The sequence below is a fragment of the Drosophila simulans genome, chromosome 3R, assembly GCF_016746395.2.
Source record: "Drosophila simulans strain w501 chromosome 3R, Prin_Dsim_3.1, whole genome shotgun sequence".
NCBI lineage: Eukaryota > Metazoa > Arthropoda > Insecta > Diptera > Drosophilidae > Drosophila > Drosophila simulans.
Genome location: NC_052523.2, coordinates 14568739 through 14583886, shown reverse-complemented (window position 1 = coordinate 14583886; position 15148 = coordinate 14568739). Strand labels below are relative to the sequence as shown.

At 44.3% G+C, this 15148-nt stretch overlaps 4 protein-coding genes across 5 annotated transcripts; 2 read left to right on the top strand and 2 right to left on the bottom strand.

Moving 5' to 3' along the window:
* The first annotated feature begins 1823 nt into the window (after positions 1-1823).
* Positions 1824-2503, top strand: LOC6728511. Its single transcript, XM_002103820.4, has one exon. The coding sequence runs from the start codon at positions 1825-1827 to the stop codon at positions 2440-2442; it is 618 nt and encodes a 205-aa protein (XP_002103856.1). The 5' UTR covers position 1824; the 3' UTR covers positions 2443-2503.
* Positions 2504-5325: 2822 nt separating this feature from the next.
* LOC6728510 (8-oxo-dGDP phosphatase NUDT18) lies at positions 5326-7232 on the top strand. The gene is made up of 3 exons (XM_016175148.3): positions 5326-5958; positions 6020-6278; positions 6349-7232. The coding sequence occupies exons 2-3, from the start codon at positions 6029-6031 to the stop codon at positions 7119-7121; spliced, it is 1023 nt and encodes a 340-aa protein (XP_016035153.1). The 5' UTR covers positions 5326-5958; positions 6020-6028; the 3' UTR covers positions 7122-7232.
* A 319-nt stretch (positions 7233-7551) lies between these two features.
* LOC6728509 (tricarboxylate transport protein, mitochondrial) lies at positions 7552-10966 on the bottom strand. Of its 2 annotated transcripts, none has more exons than XM_016176971.3 (3): positions 10849-10966; positions 8452-8805; positions 7552-8392 (listed from the first exon to the last, which is right to left on the bottom strand). In XM_016176971.3, exons 2-3 carry the CDS (start codon positions 8775-8777, stop codon positions 7765-7767), a joined length of 954 nt encoding a protein of 317 aa, XP_016035152.1. In that variant the 5' UTR covers positions 8778-8805; positions 10849-10966; the 3' UTR covers positions 7552-7764. The 2 variants fall into 2 exon arrangements, with proteins under 2 accessions (XP_016035152.1, XP_016035150.1); XM_016176969.3 differs by lacking the exon at positions 10849-10966 and adding an exon at positions 9804-10020.
* Positions 10967-11679: 713 nt separating this feature from the next.
* Positions 11680-14685, bottom strand: LOC6728508 (fatty acid-binding protein, muscle). The gene is made up of 3 exons (XM_016176967.2): positions 14531-14685; positions 12041-12312; positions 11680-11972 (listed from the first exon to the last, which is right to left on the bottom strand). Exons 1-3 carry the CDS (start codon positions 14598-14600, stop codon positions 11922-11924), a joined length of 393 nt encoding a protein of 130 aa, XP_016035148.1. The 5' UTR covers positions 14601-14685; the 3' UTR covers positions 11680-11921.
* Between the last annotated feature and the right edge of the window lie 463 nt (positions 14686-15148).

The following is a 15148-nucleotide window of genomic DNA, read 5'->3' as shown; positions in this document are numbered from 1 at the left end:
CAAGTTGCGACCGCTGATTGCATGTCGCCTTGGAAAAGCTGAAAATCGTGTTTCCGTTTTCGCTCGGCCAAAAGCGACTTTAATGGCAGCTCAAGTGGCGAGCGAGAGGAACTTTCTTTTTTGTTGGTTTTTAGTTTGTTTTTTTTTTATATTTACTTTTTCCGTTTTTCTTCGCTTTTTTCTAGGGGGAGCAATGGGGGGCAATGGAAATATGAAAGCTATGTTGGAAGGAAAATCGGTTCTCAAAAGGATGAGAAGAGGAGCGCGCCATTCTGCATTGATGATGCTGCAGGTTTTCCTCGTATTTGGAATCGATGATGTGTGTTCCCGAATTTTATGGGACAACCTTCGCACACGCTGCCATATAGTAAATTTATATCCGCTCGAACAAAGCCGACGCAAGGGGATCGAGCTGGAGGAGCTGCGGGGAGCCGGGGCGGGAGCTGGAGTTACGGTCACGCCGGGCCGGAGACCCAGACCCACCTTTTGACAAGGGCATAATTAAAGCATAACAGCAACAAAAAGCGGAGTGGGCGGAGGCATAGGATACGTTAGCGCCGCCCACTTCGTCCGCGACGAATACCCACCAACTACGGGGTGAAAACAGGTTGTTACTTCCTTGCAAACAAGGTTCCGTTACCGTTATGTATACGGCCACATCTACATCTGCATATATATGCATGTCGGTGAGTGTAGCTGTGTGTGTGTGTGTGTGCTACAGTTTTGGGAAAAAATATAATAGCGCTGCAAATGAACATTTTATTATCTCACCACTGGCGCGCGCACTTAAGGGTTTTGGCGCTGGGTAATATAAACATAAATAATTAATTATGTTTTCTTATGCACCATAATAATGTGGCACGGCAAACGCTGCTTAGAAACTAGGCAACTAAATTTCGAGGCAAATTTCTTGGCAAGTTTTGACAATATATTTCACTTTTGCACTCGCTTTGAGTATAAATTTATTGCGGTTGATAAACAGATTTAATTAAGTTTCTATGTAGTTATTAAGACAATTTCGCAACAATCTGTGTCTTGAAAGAGCAACTTTTAGCTATAGAACCACAAGTATGAGCATTCTATAGATTCGATAGCCACTTCAACGTTTTCGACTTTCAATTAGGAAAGTTAAAGCGACGAAAGTTGCGATTGCTATTTGGTTGACCGCACCTGTGGGCACAGTGTGTGTGTGTGTGTAAGTATGTGTTGCTGTGAGCTTGGCGTATAAAAGAAAGCACGTTATTGCCAATTTAACTTACATTGTGCATGTGTCTTTAAACAAAGATTTATGTACCCACTTGCATGCACGCCGTTGCCCAGAACTCGTTGCTCCAGACCCGCGATTCCTGTGTAGCACACATTTGGGGGCGCGATTTTCGGGGGCTGAGCTCCTCCTTTCGCTGTGTTGGTGAGGTCAGGTGCTCGGGCAATAACTCGCTATGGATGGGTATATGTGGGTTTGAGTGTGGGTAAGGGTGTGGGTGTGGGGTGCCCACTTAAATCAGCATAATGATATGCACTTATTGTTGTGGCAAATTTGTTGCGGAAGTGCTGCGAAAACCGCGCAGGATGGGGCCCAGTTTCAGGAGTTTCCTAATTCCAAAGCCATGATCCTCCCAAGCTATACGCTTTTCATATATTAAAATCTAGTCAGCCTAAGTTTTACTTTCACACTCATATAATACGTCTCAGTAGCCTCTGACATTGAATTCACACATCAGCCACAAATTAGTAGCACTCGCACATCAGACGTTGACAAAGTCGGAAAAAGTCGAAAAATTAAATAAAATCTTTTAAGACAGTACAGTATATCATATCACTAAAATGGCCGAGCAGCAAAATAATACAAGTGATTTGGGTTCCGATCCGAACTCGCGTAAATTAAAGTTTGCCGGCATTTGCAAACTCAATAATGACGAGCTGTCGAGTCTCTACAATATCGATCAGTTGACCGACGAGGAGTTGGCGTCCGTGAATCTGGATAGGAACTCCCTTATCGATGACTATCGTCTGCTGCACGAGGTGTCGCAGATGAAGCAAATAGAGAAGGAAGCTAATAGTATCCCTGTTGCTGCTCCAGCAGAGCAACCAAAATCCATGGGGTTGCATGAGCAATTCGCAACTGAGATGGAGAAGTACCTTACCAAAAAGAAGTACACATTCCCAATGCTCAACCACTTGATCAAGTTGATGAGTTGGGAGACGGAGCCGCAGACCATTTTCAACGAGAAGCCGTTCCAGATTGATGTCAATTACCATGAGGACGAGGAGGTACTGCAGCTGGAGCCCAATGAGCGTCTGTTTCGCCGCCTCATGTCCTTCTACGATCATCTGGAGGACATGTTCGTCAAGGGCAATCGCAAAACGGCCTCCGACCTGGTCTTCAACGCAATTATCCGTTTGATCGACCGCTCTAATGTGGCAAAATCTAAAAACATATAACACAGCAATGCTATAAGAATGCTGAGTTTGTACCGCTAATAAAAACTATGTATTAATCCTACAGATGTTTGGTAATTCCGCATTTTCGATAAGGTTTATGATTTTCACGATAAGCCTGGCCAAAAGAGGTGGCAGGTTCAACTTCTCATCAACCAACCGCATGTCGATGTCGATTTCTTCATTTGCCTAATACGAGTCGACGCCGTCATTAATCTAAAATATGGCTCACACACACGCACCCACTCCCACGCACACACACACACACACACCGAGGCGAGCATGGCGTGCATGTAATTATGCTGGAAACAGTGGTGTGGAAAGGGGTTTTCAAGGGGGGAAGGGCGGCGGTTGCCCGGAATTCGTGCGAGAGGAGGAAGCAGTCACATTGCCACCACAGAGACACACATTTGCGTAAGCCTTGTTAATCGTGACAAAAGCTTATTGCGGGTTATTTGGACTACTTGTTTCGCATCCGGCGCTGGCACAACGAAAATCAACATTGCCACATGTAAATACATACGCACACTCACACACACACACACACACACACACACATATGACTGCGCACAGAGAGACAAAACACCCAGTATTTCGTACGCAAAGCGGTTACACGCAGTCAGGATTTGATTTCATGTTCGCATGATTAAGGATTTTACGTCGGGCCAGCAGAATGTTTGAAATAAAGGGCTTATGAATTTGCAAAGTGGTTTCCAGCATAATATGCTCAATACAAAAATTCGGTTTTATGTCATGATCTGCAGCAGACCTTGAAATTTGTTGACGACGTGGTATAGTGTTCAATAAAGTCCACATAATTCACTATACTAATAGTTTAACTGGACTTTGATACTCATCCTTAATCATAAGGAAATTAACGAAATATTTGTTTTTTATATTTAAAGTTAATTTATTATAGACTTACTATAGTGTAATAAGTTTCTTTGCAGTATTAATTACAGCTTAAGGCTTGATTGTACTTGAATGTGCACGTTGCTCCTTTTGAAATGTCAAACTTCTAATCCTTCACTCACCTTTTCTGTCAGTGTAGAGTTATGTGTGCGTATCGGCCTGTCGGTTGGGCCTGTCATCCAAAAGGGGGAAAGATGCCAAGGAACGGGAAAGGAGCTCGCGTCACTTGCACACATAATAAACATTTTAAACATTATTCTCGTGTTAAGCAGCTCCTTGGATTGGTGCTGCCACGTTGCTGCTGTTTCTGCTTCTGCTGCTGCTGCTACTACTGCTGCTGCTGTTTGATGCTGCTGCGACTACTGGTGCTGTTCGTTTTCGGTGAAATTTACGGGTTTCAACGAATAATGGTGCATGTGGGAAATGAACGTTTTGTGTTCGCTTTTGCCTGTCATCGCAGCCACGCAGCAGAATCCTTGCTCGCACAAACACACTCGCACATTCCGAAACATTCGCCACTTTATCAGCATTTTACTTTAGCCGTTATTACCAGAGATCCACTCACAGTACATTAGCACACCCACACAAATCCAAATCCACATCCGCATCCTCATTCGCACCCAAAACAACCCAACCACCCGGCCACCCACTCATCATCCCACAATCCTAACAAGAACACCACTACATGCGAGTCCTTCGCACGCGTGTTGTTAGTCTCAACGAGGTTGCGACTCTCCAAGGAAATTAAAAAACAACTAAAACAAATTAACAATATAATGACAAAAGTCTTATGTGAACTGTGGCCGAAGAGGAGCCGCCGATGGCAAGATTTGGAGCAGATGAAGTAGGCCTAGGACCAAGTGAACGCTGAAATGGAAAAGCACGGCGAGAAAAACTAAGTTATCAGCAAATCCAATTGCTTAAAATAATGTTATTATACCATATTTACCTCAAAAGAATACAAACTTCAAAGGCCTAAGAAGAAAACTAGGAACTGCTCACTCGCACGAATTATTTAACTGTCTGTTAATTAATTTAAACACCATCTACTAGTGCTATTCCCAAAGGCGTGGCATTAACAATGCATAACATTTGCGTGGGAACATTTTTGCTGTGTGTAGCAAAACTGAAGAAGCAGTATTAGGTCTCGCAGCTAAATGGCAAATCAAGCATTTGCACAAAATTGAATTACCTACCGAGGCATCCGAGTTTGCAGGCCCATTACGACAAGTCGAGCCACACCATCCACCTTCCCCGGGTCGAGTTTCCCCGCCCCAAATACCATACCACCCCCATCCTCCATACATCCACCGCCCACGTTAAGTATACGCCATGGATTCGGGGCAATTGGCACTTTTGCAATGGGGCAAACCGGGAATGGCAACAGCAATGCTTTTAATGATGATCGATTTGGGTAAACAATGAAATTTCCGCATTCAAATTTTATTGCTGGCAATCAGCGAGGCTTCCTGCTCACAAACGCACACACAAATGTCCATATGCCGGATGGGGATATTTATAAACGATGCGCTTTAATATTAATCTATGGCGCAACGCCTGTTTGCTGTTCGCCGGCTAAACTCGCAGCGCAGTTGAATGATGCATGTCGTCGTTGAAATTAGCATATAACATGTACATTATCGTATCGTGAGTGTTCAACAACAGGCTGAGCAAACAAGTTTAGCGATTTTGTGATTAATGAATTTTCTATAACGGTCGTTGGGGTTTTAAATTTTTGCAGTGGGACCAGGCTGGCCATTTAATACCAGATGGGCAAATACATTAGTATTTTATACTAAAGTCCTGTGCTGTGTGCAATCGATTGATAATAATTAATACGAAAGAGATTAGCTAATATTCCTTAAAATAAATAATTTTTCTACACTTCCTTGTATATTGTTCCATAAAAAGATATAGTCGAAATATATTCCCAACTGCTATAGTTCGAAACTAGTGTAGAGTGGGCCTTATCAAAGTAAACAAACCCTCAGCGTTGCCAGACGCTGCGCCAAGAACGTAGTGGCCACTCTGCCCTCTATTTACTAACAAAATTACCTATTCTTGTCCCGCACTTGTATATCAATTAGGCGATAAATGGCATTGCAATAAATAAGTGTGCACTAACTAATGACCCATCGATAAACGGAGCTGTTAAGTACCGCGAAGAGAAGAATAGCGAACAGCTGGCGCAGACGGAGACGGAGACACATTCCGATGCACTTTCTCCCGAAGAAAACCCGTCGAGCGGCTTATTTGACATCCATTTCGATATCAATACAGAGAAATAGAGAGAAATAGCGAGAAATAGAGGCCACAGCACCAGCCACCACCTGTGTAGCGACAACAAGCGCCGAGCTGCAACAACAACGAAAAGTTGATTGCCATCGTCTTGGCCACTTTATTGGGCATTATAGCCGCAGTCAGTCACATACCGCCCGCTCTCGAGTTCGCCACGATTGCTTAAACTGTTTGCGTTTGCAGAGCACAGAGCACTCCAAAGAATTCGAAATTTGCATATATAGAACCGGAGAGATATATGCAGAGATTCCGATTGGGCGTAGCATGTTCAGCGAACTGAGTCAGCCGCCTTGAAATTCAGCGCTAAAAGTGAGTTTCAGAAGATACCAGTTGTGCTTTGAATTTCTAACGTCTTAAGTGGATCATTTAGCAAAACAGGATGGCTTCGATTGTGGAGAAAGTGCGTCGCATTTTGGACTCAAAAGATCTGGGCGACATCACCACGGAACTGTGTGACTTTTCTCTAAAGGAACAGAATGCCACCGCTGAGGCCCAGGGGGTACAGCCCTCATCCGCATCCGATTTTGTGCCCATTCTTGGCCAGACAGTCACCTATATTGTGGCCTGTGTGTTGATCAACGAGCACGACGAGCTGCTGATGATCGAGGAGGCCAAGCAGAGCTGTGCCGGTGAGTAGGAAATTCTGAATGTCCAAAACCACAAATCAAGAACCATCCAACGTTGCACTCTATTGACTAGGCAAGTGGTACTTACCCGCCGGTCGCATGGAAAGGGGCGAATCCATCACGGAGGCAGCCGCCCGGGAAGTTTTCGAAGAGACTGGTCTAAATGCCGAGCTGACCACTCTATTAGCGGTGGAGGCCGCCGGTGGCTCTTGGTTCCGCTTCGTGCTCACTGGACGCATCACAGGCGGACGACTGAAAACTCCTGCGGATGCAGACGCCGAATCGATTCAGGCGAGATGGGTGCGTAATCCAAAGGAAGTACCACTCCGAGCCAACGACATACTCAGTATAATAGAGATTGGTAGGGCGTATCATCAGGGGCAAAAGATTGCAATTAGCCCTTCACCCTGGCATGGGACCATACTGCCCACACGTTTCGCCCACAAACGAAACTATCTGCGGGTTCTGGCTGTAGCCAGGAAGCGAGCACACAACTCTCTGAACATCCTGGTCAGTGAAAAGAACGCCCATCACTTTCCCACGGTGGAACTGCATCCGAATCGGAGCCTGCACTCTACGCTGCGGAAGTTCATGATTGAGATTTTTGGCGCGGAACTGCCACAGCATCGACCACATGGCTTACTTAGCGTGGAGCACTCAGCTTCGGAGCAGGAGAACACTGATGGAATATGCCTTAATCTGCTGGTGGCTTTCCGACCGCCACTGGAGGAAATCTCGCTGATCGGCAAGTGCATTTGGCAGGAACTGGGTGCGCCACTTGACGAGATGCTGGGACGTATCGTCAGCAGCAAAAACGCATCCATTCCGCTGAATGTGGTGCGCTAAAATGCCTTAGACTAGAGTAATCTGTCCTTATTTGTGGTGCAAGCAATCTATCCGTTGTTAGTTGCCATTAAAGATAGCAGATGTCTGCCAGATGTCTGACTGTAAGGCAAATATGTTTCCCCTCCTTGGTGCTTAATAGTGAATTACGTAGATAAGTCTCTGCCAATCTGACATTAAACTCCTAGAAGTAATCTTAACTGCCAAAACTCACCCATTTCCCTTTCTTGGTGAAAGATCTAATCTGAAGATTACTCCTTTGCGTAGCCTAATCTATCTCTAGAGATTTACTTAGAAAACTGTTTACTATTATATAGTACCAATTAAAATAATCACGTTTTCATGCGAACTAAATAATCCAAAAAGTCTTACCTATTTCATTCAGTCTAGTTATGACTTATATGGGAATTTCAAATAGACTCTTCAGATTTAATTCAATTTTTAAAACAAGCTGTATAATTTCTTTAGCCACCTACCCATTGCGGGTATAGAGTGTATATAAAATGCTTTCTTGGAATATGTCACAAAACTAGAAACTATTGCAACAGCCGACTAGGGAACAATGGGAACAGAGGAAAATGCACGAGTGGGTTTTTTGGGGTAGAAGGATGAACTAAGTAACTAAGTCGCCAAGCCGCCCGCCGAGTTACACCCACACCTTGTTGAACAGATCCATGAAGGAGTCGTAGATCATGAAGGTGATGGCCACATCCAGGCACACACGACCTAATCTTGGCACGGTGCCCTTGTAGAAGGCGGCGGGACCTTCGTTCTTCAAGATCTCCACCGCACAATGGGCAGTGTTCTTGTATTTCGCTGCTTCCAGGCCCTGCATCCTCGTCTTGACCACATCCAATGGCGTGTTGCCGAACACAGAGGCTGCTCCGGCTATAGCTCCAAACACTCCCACCACCAACTTGGGCACTGGCTTCGTGAGATCGTCTCCCTTGTACAAATCCTTAAGTGACTCCAGCACGAAGAAGCGAATGGCCTGGTTGGAGCCCTGTTTCAGAATGGTGGGCGTTAGGCCCTTGTAGATACCAGAGATGCCCTCCGTCTTGATAATCTGGCCCACGCCGTGGGCGAATCCCTTGAACTTGGGATTGGCGCTCCGCTGATCGTTGATGAACTTCACCTTAATGGTCTCCATCGGGGTCACTGCCACGATGGCCTCACAAACGCCAGCGCCCAAGCCGCAAAGCAACTTTCCGGAGTTGCTCAGTTGTCCTCGGGAGTCTACGGAGTTCGATTTCAGAAATTCAAAAGCACCGAATCTGAAAGTTATTCCTTAATCAGCAAAACTTGAACTATAACCAAAAGTTATATAACTTACCTCGCCGCTGACTTGGGAATGCTGCCGTAGACGAGCACACTGAGACCACGATAGAGACCCAGGAATCCACGCTCTCCCACCGTCTTCTTGACGCAATCGAAGATGCCGTTGTACTTCTTGGCCGCTCCCTTCTCGTCCAGCTGCAGCTGTGTCTTCACATACTCGGTGGGATAGGTGATACAGATCTCGATGCCGCCCGTAATGCCGCCGGCGACGATGCCCTTGAGGCCCACCTGGCCGCTGTCCGCAGCCGCCGCTCCGTGCTCCGTCATCCACGGACGCCGGCGGTACGGGCTGACAAGGGACGCGAAGGCGGAGCGATCCATGCTGACTGGGTGTTAGGTGGGGAATTAGCTGAAAGAGAATAGTAGAATTCATTTACTGTACTGAGTGAATTCCAGCTGATATCTGTCCGATTGAAAGTTATTTATATACTATTGTTGTGGACGGATCAAAATAGACTCGTTCTGCGTGGGTGCAGCGGTTTTCAAAATATTCCCCAAAACTTGTATGAAAATATGATATTTGTTCTTCATAGATACTGCTATCTGAAATATTCCTTATCATTTATTTAAACTATTTAACTATATCTATGACGTACAATCGTGAATGGCGTATCTATGGGAATATCGACCTTAATTTCCGTATCAAATGTGTGCTCAAGTGCAGTTCTGCTCTATTACTTATGCAATTTCTAAGGGAAAAATAATTCCACTTGAAGAGCAGATGGCTCCACTTGGCTCCCATTTAAAGGTAGTAATCAATGCCATTATCATAGGTAACTTCTTATGGTATCATTGACTCTCTTTTCCCCCTAAACATATTCATTTTACCTTGGGGACAAGGTTCAAAACAAACTGGGAACGAAGAGTCGACAAACTAACACAAACATGGCGAAAAACCAAATGTTCGAAAATCTCAATAGTGATTACTTAAGATCGGGTGATATAGTCTGGGACGGTTTGAGTGGGAGCGGTACTATATCAATATCAGCAGGCTCGTTGGGTTCGCTCTTTGCACTTGACAAATTAATATTGTTTCAGTGCGATTACATAACTTTTGCATGACCATAAATTATAATCGCACACAGTTTCAAGTGCATAATTATTCATTTTATGCCGTTGTTTAAGCCAATTTCCGTATCGGTCTGGAAATCTGGATAAACATAAACAATGCCCACTGATAAGTCGGCACTGGAAAGTTTCTACCGACTTCCACACACACACACACACATCACAAGCGGTTGATTAAGCCCACACCCACACACTCAAAGCGCACTGCCGTCTGGCTAAAGTTGCGCTTAATTTTTGCTCATGCAGCTTTGCTATCGGATTTTGTACTCTACTACTCACATTAGAATTCAAAAAACCGAAATAATTATAATTTTGGAATGCCCAGGCAGCGGTGAGGTGAAGTGGCGATGGGGACAGCGGTTGAATCTCAACTGATCGGGGCTACGAAAAAGTTCCATTTTCCAATCGACGAGCGAAAGCGATACAGTGCCTCCTGGAACTAACAGACTTTAGATTATGAGATCCAACAGTCAGCAGTCCGAACAACTCTATCCGAATAGTTTTTAAATTGTAGATTCTTCAAAATATCAAACTTTTATACAGTAAATAGAATCGATAGACTGAGCACTCTATTCTCTATAGTTCACTGCACCAGGGGCGGACTGTAATTCCAATGGTCGGCGTTTTGTAAACAACAGCACTTCAGCGGTATCCACTCTCCCCGCGCTCAGTAATGTACACAGTAAAATATTTATATTTTGATAAGTTTGGAAAATCTCTCAGAAATTGAAGAGAAAAGAAATGATACGTGGATCCATCTAGTAAACGATCGAAACGAGTAACATACACATATCAGTTCGATCTTAATAATGGAATATTAAGTTTTTTAAAGATTGCTTCAACATTGATAAAGGTATTTTGATAGCTTTATGTGTGTGTTTCGATTACTTTATGGATTGTATAGAGCACTTTTTTCTGTGCAGAGAGCGCGAAGAGTGAGCGCCAAAGTAACGTTTTTTGCTGACACCGCAGTGGAGATCTCTCTTTCTCTCTCTTTCTAATCGGAAACCCGTTTGTCCAGCAACAACAAAGTGGACAGAGCTTTTGGGGCGGACTGGAAAAGCTCCGCGAAAGAAGAACATTTGACTTTAAATTTTGGATGTTGGGTACGCCGCAAAGTAGACCAACTTTTTTCCTCAGCGATTACACAATGAGTTCACACACGCACACACACACACAGCGCGCGTAGCCTACGCACACCCACGCGATAGTTTTATCCAGGTTATCAGAGCATTTAGTGCTACACTAATAAAATCGATAACGGCGCTTTTGCTTTTTAATTTATAACGCCCAATTGACCAACAATTAAGTGTTTACTATTTACCGACTGACGCAACTCGCCGTCATGTGGATACACGTAGTTCTAACGCCGCCGGCAAACGACGAATGTTAACAAAAAGAAAACCCGGCGAAAGTGTGGCCGTGCTGCCAACTGCCCGCTGATAACGTCTGCGCCTGCGCCAGCCCCAAATGCAGCAGATGCCACCCACACTTGTGGCACGCACTTGCAACAGACCCTATTCAAACGAACAGTGCAAAAGCCCCAGCATCATTGTGTTTCCATGCCCAATTACCAAGAGCAAATGAAACACAACGGAAACGCGTGGGCAGAACATCCTCAGCCTAAATGCAAATGAGAGACCATTTAGACTTGTGCCTCTTCTCATGTACAGTGCAGCTTCAATAAACGATACCAAAGTGAATACATGTTCTGATGGTTTTCTCTAACCCCAAAAGGTAGCATTTCTTTTAACAGTCAACACAATATGAAACTATAGTTTATATCGATTTACAAATATGACCTCCAATTGAAAATGTGAGTGGATTTTAGGTAATCTCGATCACTGTGGCCATTGAAAAGATGGCACACTACCAATTTCGGAATACTTAGCGATAATATCTGGCTATAGTTCGCCTCACAAAAGGGCCACCTTACAAATTCTGTTTTAGACAGGAGCTCTAAAATCATTTCGATGAAAACACTTTACTTGCATACTCACAAAACCGTCAATTTGGGAAATAGTTGCAAGAAGGCCAAAATATAAATTTATAACCTTAAACTAAGATAATTTTGATTGCTGTGTCTAAGCTTACATTTCGTCATTAGTCTAAACAACAACAAGCTTAAAAGAGAAGCGTAAAATAAAGTCAAATGTTTTAAAAGCACTTCAAGAAATAGTTTATTCAAATGCATTCGGAAATTGGTCCCCGAGTACGAGGAGTATTCCCACATACACCTACTGCGGGTGTACGGGTGTGATTATAAATTAACATTGGGCAGAGCGTGCAGTTCCATTTGGTTTGGTTTAGTTCACTGTTAGTCAACAAGAATATTGGCTATCTGAGTTAGTTTTAATGCATGTAGTCGTATGGATATTATAGTTTTAGATCAGTCTCTTAGACGGCCTTGTAGACGCGCACGCACTTCACGCTGCCGATGGTGAGGGTCTGTGGGGGAGGCATTGGATCAGTTAGGTGGGGGTGATGATATACGGCAAGGTATAGAAAGCACTTACGGTGATCAGCTCGTTGTCGGTGAACTCGCGGACGATGGTGGTGGGCTTGTCGCCCTTCTGCTCCTGCGTCAGCTTGTTGCCATCCAGGGTGATGATGCTCTTGACGTTGCGACCGTCCAGGGTCTCCTCGTCGAACTCAACGCCCAGCTTGAAGCTGATGGCGGAGGTCTTGAAGGTGGAGGTGGTGGTCAGGGTGTAGGTATCGCCCTCCAAGGTCACCTCCACGGTGGGGCTCAGGCTGTTGCCCATCTTGCGCGTCACCAGACCGACGCCTGCAAGTGGAAAGGGAAACGAAATCCAAGAAATTAGTGAAGTCCCATCGCACGAGAATGTAAGGAAATCAAAGATCGCACCGAAAGATGAATTATGGGCCAGACTGCACATAATTGAATTAGCCCAACAAAGTTGGGGACCCCAAAGCGCTCACAATGCAAATCATATCATATTTAATTAAAAATAATAAAGCCGAGCCATGAAGTTCCCTGCAGATTCCGTTCCGCTGGAACGTCAAAAGTCGTGCTCAAGGTTAACGAACAATGCGGGCGATCGTCTCCTCCTGCTCCTCGTCTCCGCTCTTATCAATTGGCAAGCCCCTCCATGCATATAAATATAGATCTGGCGAAGCACCACCTTATCTCGGTGCAGCATCCCATATATATGTACATACATTTATGTTACTTGAGGGCAGAAATGTGAATATAAATGTATATATATTTTTTACTGGCTTAAGTGTTCAAGATCCATTTCGCTGACGTTCCAAATCGTAAACCTTTGAAGTGCTGATAATTGCCATCGAAAGATAAGCAAAGCAATTCCATCATTAAATGATAACTTAATGATTGTGAACAATCAATCGTGTTTAAGTACTGAACGTTTGTCACTTAATTTTATGGGACTGGTAATTACTAAAATGCTATATACATGCACGTAGCTGTATGAGTAATTTTGCATTTATATTTTTATTTTAAAGAAAGAGTTCTGCCAATTGAAACGTTGAATCAAAAACAAAGTGTGAATCACTGGTACCTGACGAATGTGCCAGCAAATAGGGCACATGTATTATTCCGAATCTAAAACATTGTTCAGACATCAAACCAACAAGAGGTCCAATCAATTATGTTCAATTATGTATGGACCACCGCCAGCTTGTACTTTTGTCCAGTGCCCTCAAGTCAAGTGTCAACTGGCGTGGCGCGATAAGTCGCCAAGTTCCCACTCATGGGAACCCAGCAACTGTACCAGAGATCGATGTATATGCATCGTATATGACAGGAGAACCTTGAATAGATTAGACTGGCCTGCAATTACGAACCGTGGTCTATGATAGGGGTGGCTGCCCAAAGTGCAAAATCCGTAATCGCGCCTAATTATCGTGCCTTTCGCCACATTGTATATACTACATATGAGTGTACATAAATAGGCATATAGTTTATCGCATTTATATACGACAGCTGATAAGTGCTGCCGAGGCCCCAACGGCAGGTTGATTTAGATTTGTTTGGGCTTGAAAATTGAGAAGTACGTGGCTTTCGGACCAAGTCTACCATTAAAACCGAAGCCGCAAAGTGTGTAGGCGAAAAGTTCTGACGAACTGGTGGTCTGGTAAATAAATCTGGACGCCCGTCTCCAGTTACCAAATGCCTGGCGCGTCTAGACAGGAACCGATGGTATTGATCAGTTTTAGTGGCACCATATAGTATAAACACGATTGCAATAGAAATTGCACTTTGATTCGGTGAGAGAATCGACTGTGTCCTATATGTAGTTTATATCTGGTGTTTCATTGTTGTCTAAATTGACAGCCGGGCAAAGATCATCGCAGCTATAATGCTTGTAGTCCAGTGCAAAGTTCACAGCGAGACTTTCTCCCAAAATCTAGTACACAAATAGACGGCACCTGTCGCAAAAGCTAATGTCACTATGATGATTTCGGTCCCATGGAAAGCAGACGAAGGTGACTCAAAAAAGGGGAGCAAAGTTCAAGCCCCTCACTTAATTAGTTTTTGGGTTTATGACTACCGCAGATAAGCTTTTACGAATTTTATACTGCTTGCCCTCCGATTCGCAACTGTAAAGTTGAGAAAGAGGGTGAGGTGAATAACTGGAGCACGTTTTTATTGCTGCAGCTGTGCATCTCTTTCTCTGGTCCTGTTCTCTATTGATTTTATCTCACACACACACACACATAAGCAGATTCAATGAGGTGTCAATTTATGCCTGATACATTTATGAATAGTAGCCAAACTATTTCAACAGTCGAATTCATTCATTATCTTCAATTGATATAACATTTTCCGGAAGACATTTACTTTTTCCCCTCTCTCGTTTGGCCAATGAAACTTTTTGCACACTAGTGCGAAAAATGCCGGCCGGTCGATTTTCGGTGGCGTGTTTTCGGCTTCTTTTCTCTCCCTCCACTCCCGCTCTCGCTCTCTCGAACACTTTAATTTCCTATTTTTGATGCACTGTGAATTAGTTTTGGCAACTTACCCAGCTCCTTCATGTACTCATCGAAGTTCTCGGACTTGTCCAGCTTGTACTTCTTGCCAACGAAAGACATTTTTGGAGTATTTGGTCTGTGTTCTGCACAAGATGTTCACTGTTGAAATTTTCTGAGCGAATGAAAAGCTCTGCGGCGTGCCGGCTCTTATATACTTTCTCGTGGCGGCTACGGCATTGCCAGATGCAAGTTAATCCCCTCTCGCTCTCATTGGATTCGCTCTCGTTCTGCGGCACGGCTTTTGCATGTTTCCTTTTTGTTTGTCTCACAACTGAAACACTTAATGATGTGGCATCGGCTGAGCATCGGATTACCAGATGCAAAGCCAAGTACAGCCGCCAAGGTATCGAAATGTCGGCGCCAATCCGTTGGCGCTCTTACATAAAGCAGCTTTTTTAGGCGCTCTCCAAAAAAATATTAACGGTTCTATGGGGGCCACCCCTCCCCCACCCACCACATATTGGTAATGGATTGGACGTGTTACTGCCACCCAACGTTTGACCAGCTCCTCCTGCTCCTCCTGCTCCTCCTGCTCCTCCTGCTCCTCCCAGCACCTAAGCACCTTCACCTTGACGCGATCAATTGGCTGCAACCTTAATTGGTTCAAA